Genomic DNA, 4,343 nt, shown 5'->3' on the forward strand with positions numbered 1-4,343 from the left:
TATTATAACCAAAATTTCGTATTACATAATAGAAATAAAAAACATATTTAACCTAAAAGAAAGAAAATAGTGAATACTAAAGAAATGTTATTGTAAATATTGTAAAGGGATAAAAAAAATAGAAACCAAACAAAATTCATTAAAATTTAAAACACAATTGTGTTTGAGTGAATTGAAATTGGATGCCCAATTTTCTTGGTTATACTAATTATCCAAAATTCGATTAAATTATATGGTACCTTAAAAAGAACATTGTCATCATATGATACTTCTGGATAGGATATATATATGTATGTATGCAAGAAAACATGAAAACTTCCATGTCTAATCAAACTAAAAGAAAGAAATTGTCATTAATAAAGTCTCTGACAGAAAAAAAACACAGGATACAAAATGAAGAACTTGACACATGAAAATTAAGGAACACAATAACTATGCCTAAATACAACTTTTTTCATCTTCCTTTCCCAAACACACTTACCTTATTAATTCACTCCAAAAAGGTCTCCATGACATCCTGGTACATGCCTCCTGAATTCCTATTATACTCCACACTTGCTTGCTGATGATGGTGATCCATTGAAGTAGAGGATGATGATGAAACCACTTTGGCAGGTAGAGTGAAGGACCTCTTGAACTTGTCCACTTTCCTTGTCCCTTCAGTGTGGTCATCCAAGCTCAAGAACTCATTTGGGTTTGCCACACTACCATTCTGCACTGCTGAGGTGGGATTTGGGTTGAGAGAGTGGTGGCGGTGACTGTGATCACCCGGTTTGCTCCCCAAATTCTCTTGATTGAACAAGAGTTTGGCATCATCAGATCTTCCAGTCAGTACATTGAAGATGGATAACCCATTTGGCCACTTTATGTCATTCTCATGCTCCCCCATCATGTCTCCCATTCTTACATGCTCTGATGATGCATGAGGCATGAGGAACATCTGAGTCTCATCTTTGGCCTGTGGGAACCCCATTCTTGCTGCATGTTGAAAAGTGGGAGAGGGTAGCAAAGAAGTAGCAGACCCAATTGGCCTCTGACCCCAGTTGAGGGGTGGAGGGGGTGGCCTAATTGGAATGGTGGATGGTTTTGAAGGAAGGGAAGTAGAAGAGGAAGTGCTCCTGGTTGAAGAGAAGAGTTGGGAGAGGTAGAACCCTGATTGGTAGCCTAGAGATTCAAAAGTGTGTCTCATTCTTAGCACAAAATGGAGATCTTCAGGAATCTGAAAATATATCAAACACTTGATATTCTGGTTTGTATATAGAGATTCATATGCTGAATGAAGATAAATGTTAGCAACACAACCTTTTATTTTCAAAACAAGCTAGAACTAATGGGAAGTGACAAAATTATGAGATCCATATTTATCATGAGTCCCAATAAATTTCTGTTAATGATAAAGATTGCGTTTTAAATAGTGTTAATTAGGAAAAATTATTGTATAATCTAGGACCACCACATATTTATAGTCATCTACCTATATCATGTGGGAATTGGCTAGGACTACAGACACATGATGGTCCCATATAAAGTAATAATTTCTTGTTAGCCAAAGAGAGTGTTGATAGCATTTCCCTCCTAATAAATAGCCATACATATGAATGCAGTAAAAGTAAAAATGAGTACAAATAAAGAAAAGAAAAAGAGTTGTACACAAATTTACTCACAATCTTGCAAGAACCAAGTTGAAGAAGGCCATGCCCAGCTTGAATCACAGCGATTGTCTGCAAAGGGACAAACACAAAGTAAAAGTAAATGACATGATTGAAAGTAAAGTACATAAAAAAAAGCTTTCTGAGACCAATTATAGCATGGTGTAAATTGATTCAGTCCAACCTGAATGCCTGACTCAAACTGTTCTATCCATTCAGGAGGAAGCTGCAATAAATAACATCAGACAGAGGAAGTTGAGACAATCAATCACCAAATAGCTACACATAAAAAATAGAAAAAGATAAATTTAATGCTAACTTTGTTGCTGTTGAAACTGGGAGTGAAAAACTATAGTTTAAGGGAAAGGAATATGAAACTAAAAGATCAGAGAACTTCAATTGAATGTGAGAGGGATCAAATGCATACAGCATCAAAGGAGCTTTGCCAGTAGTTTGACATATTAGGCTCACATTCCGTAGGCTCTTTGAAGACCCATTTGTGGCACTTATCAGATGTAACCTTTCCCATCAACCTGTGCACAAAACCAAACAACACACAATCAGAGTAAAGTGCAGAGAGGAATTGTCACTGTGTTAATATTTTGTAACTCCCTCCAACATGAACTGAAATAAACTACACTTGAAAGAGAAAATGAAACAGAAAACAGGTACAAGGAAACTTTTGAAAATAATAATAATAACATGAATAAAAACACCTACCCAGTACCCACCCTTCTCCATAATTATATAACTGAATGGACATTTTGCTGAAAGATTTCCTGATAGGATCCTCTGCATCAATCTCCTCCAAACAATCTGAAACCCTTCCTCGGCAAAACCCATCTTCCCACATCAACATCCTTTCACCAAAATCAACAAACACTAAGTCACCGATCCAAGCAATACCCAAAATCATAAATCAGTAAAAACGTAACCTTTTCATGAGTGTTTGGATCCATACAAGATCACCCATAATCACATTAAAATAATAACTATAGTGATTTTAAGTAAATGTTAGCATGTAATAAGTCTAAAATTGATTGAGTTGGATTAACTTAAAGTAGCTTTGGCATTGGATAACAAATTATGCACTGACCTTTAATACCAACATACTTTTAGAATAAAAATAAAAACTTCAAAACATTAATCACGTGACTTCAAAATCAATTTTACAAAAGTTTATCCAATCGAAGAGGGGACCATGGTCAATTATCAGAATCATCAAGACCCATCACAGATTTTCATCTGTTCACTGTAAAAAAACACTCTTTGATCCTGAGTTGACACAGAACTTGTTCAAGGTGTGTATTTCAAGGTTGTATGATGGGTTTTACAGTTTGTTCCTCGTGTCTAAAGACAAGGCAAATCACACTTACAAGCTGCCGTTATCATCCCCAACCTTGCACCCATTGCCACCTCTAACTCTTCTGCAAGAAAAATGGTGAATACCCAGATGAGAAAACACCTCAAAAAACAGCATTCAAAGTAGCTTATCACATACAAATGTACTAAAACACGCACACGCACACGCACACACACAGACATACGGTCGAGGACGAATGGTCCAGAAGACAGAGTAAGTCCAATCTGAGTTGAAACACACACTTCTGAGGGCCTCGTGAAGGGCCATCATCCCAACAGCTTCTTTGCTCCTATCTGTTGCTGTTCCTGAGCCCACCATCTCTCTCCTTCTCTCTTTCTCTCACTATAAACTTTTCTTGTTCCCACACCTTGTTTCACTTCACGGTTTAACAACCTTTTTCCTCTTCCACCTTCTCTATCCACTACTACTGTCTGAAGCTCACTCTTTTCTTGCTCTCTCTTTTCACTCTCAGCTATGCCTCAGTGTCTGCTTTTTGTTTGTCCCAAACGAGGTTACTTTGGGAGGGAAAAGAGGGAGAGAGGGGAGTATCTTGCCATGAAAAACTGTGGGGACAGCTTTTAAGAGAGAGGAAAAAAGGAGCGTGCGATGGGGAAGAGGAAGGAAGAAAGAAGAGAAAGAAGAGAAAGAAGAGAATTACTTGGTTCCAATTTCACGGTTTTACCCTTTGTTTGTTTGTCTCTGCCACCAAAATTCTTTGTTCCGCGGGTGCAAAGTCTGCAAGAGTTGGTGACTTGGGGTTTTCTTCTGTTTCTGACTTTATTTGTGTACCTTTACCACTTGTCAAGGAGAGGGAATAACCTTTGCATGAGATTTCCATCTTTTATCAAAGTGATCTGCTAAAGTGGAACCATATAGTTTCGATCATGTACCTTATCTTTCATAGGGAAGAACAAAATTATTAGACAAAACATGTACCACATAAAACACTCACACACGGACACTAATATAAATATAAACACAAATATACCTAAAATCTTAAAATAGAATACTTATTTTTTATATTATATAATTATGAATTATATAAATTCACAATAAAAGTTTATATACACAAATATGTTTCATGTTATTTTTTAAATAAAAAAACGTTTTTCATGACTGGTTCATAAAGATTTGTTTTTTATTTTTATAATCATAATAATAATTTATACAATAAAGTTTAAATTTTTAGAAAATTAATGTATTTTTTCTTTTTAAATTATGCTAAAATCATACTAGAATTGTCAGAAATCTAACAAATACTTTTTAAATTGAATACTTCACGGATACTTGTCCTACAGGTGTCATACGTGTCCGTGTCCGATATGAGTATC

At 35.9% G+C, this 4,343-nt stretch overlaps 1 protein-coding gene across 3 annotated transcripts; it reads right to left on the reverse strand.

The window, feature by feature from the left end:
• Positions 1 to 327: 327 nt before the first annotated feature.
• Positions 328 to 3,953, reverse strand: LOC137828006 (protein RICE SALT SENSITIVE 3). Of its 3 annotated transcripts, none has more exons than XM_068634399.2 (7): positions 3,197 to 3,953; positions 3,026 to 3,076; positions 2,381 to 2,509; positions 2,077 to 2,182; positions 1,834 to 1,875; positions 1,665 to 1,721; positions 328 to 1,219 (listed from the first exon to the last, which is right to left on the reverse strand). In XM_068634399.2, the coding sequence occupies exons 1-7, from the start codon at positions 3,328 to 3,330 to the stop codon at positions 491 to 493; spliced, it is 1,248 nt and encodes a 415-aa protein (XP_068490500.1). In that variant the 5' UTR covers positions 3,331 to 3,953; the 3' UTR covers positions 328 to 490. The 3 variants fall into 3 exon arrangements, with proteins under 3 accessions (XP_068490500.1, XP_068490512.1, XP_068490508.1); XM_068634411.2 differs by having other exon boundaries at positions 2,370 to 2,509; positions 3,197 to 3,855; XM_068634407.2 differs by having other exon boundaries at positions 3,177 to 3,298.
• Positions 3,954 to 4,343: the final 390 nt, after the last annotated feature.

The sequence above is a fragment of the Phaseolus vulgaris genome, chromosome 11 (genome assembly GCF_051622355.1).
Source record: "Phaseolus vulgaris cultivar YP4 chromosome 11, ASM5162235v1, whole genome shotgun sequence".
NCBI classification, from domain to species: Eukaryota; Viridiplantae; Streptophyta; class Magnoliopsida; order Fabales; family Fabaceae; genus Phaseolus; species Phaseolus vulgaris.

Coding starts and splice junctions, on each gene's coding strand:
- LOC137828006 (XM_068634399.2), bottom strand. CDS start 3,330: ATGGTGGGCTCAGGAACAGCAACAGATAGGAGCAAAGAAGCTGTTGGG. Junction 3,077..3,196: donor TGGACCATTCGTCCTCGACC/GTATGTCTGTGT, acceptor TTTTTCTTGCAG/AAGAGTTAGAGGTGGCAATG. Junction 1,220..1,664: donor AACTTGGTTCTTGCAAGATT/GTGAGTAAATTT, acceptor ATATATTTTCAG/ATTCCTGAAGATCTCCATTT.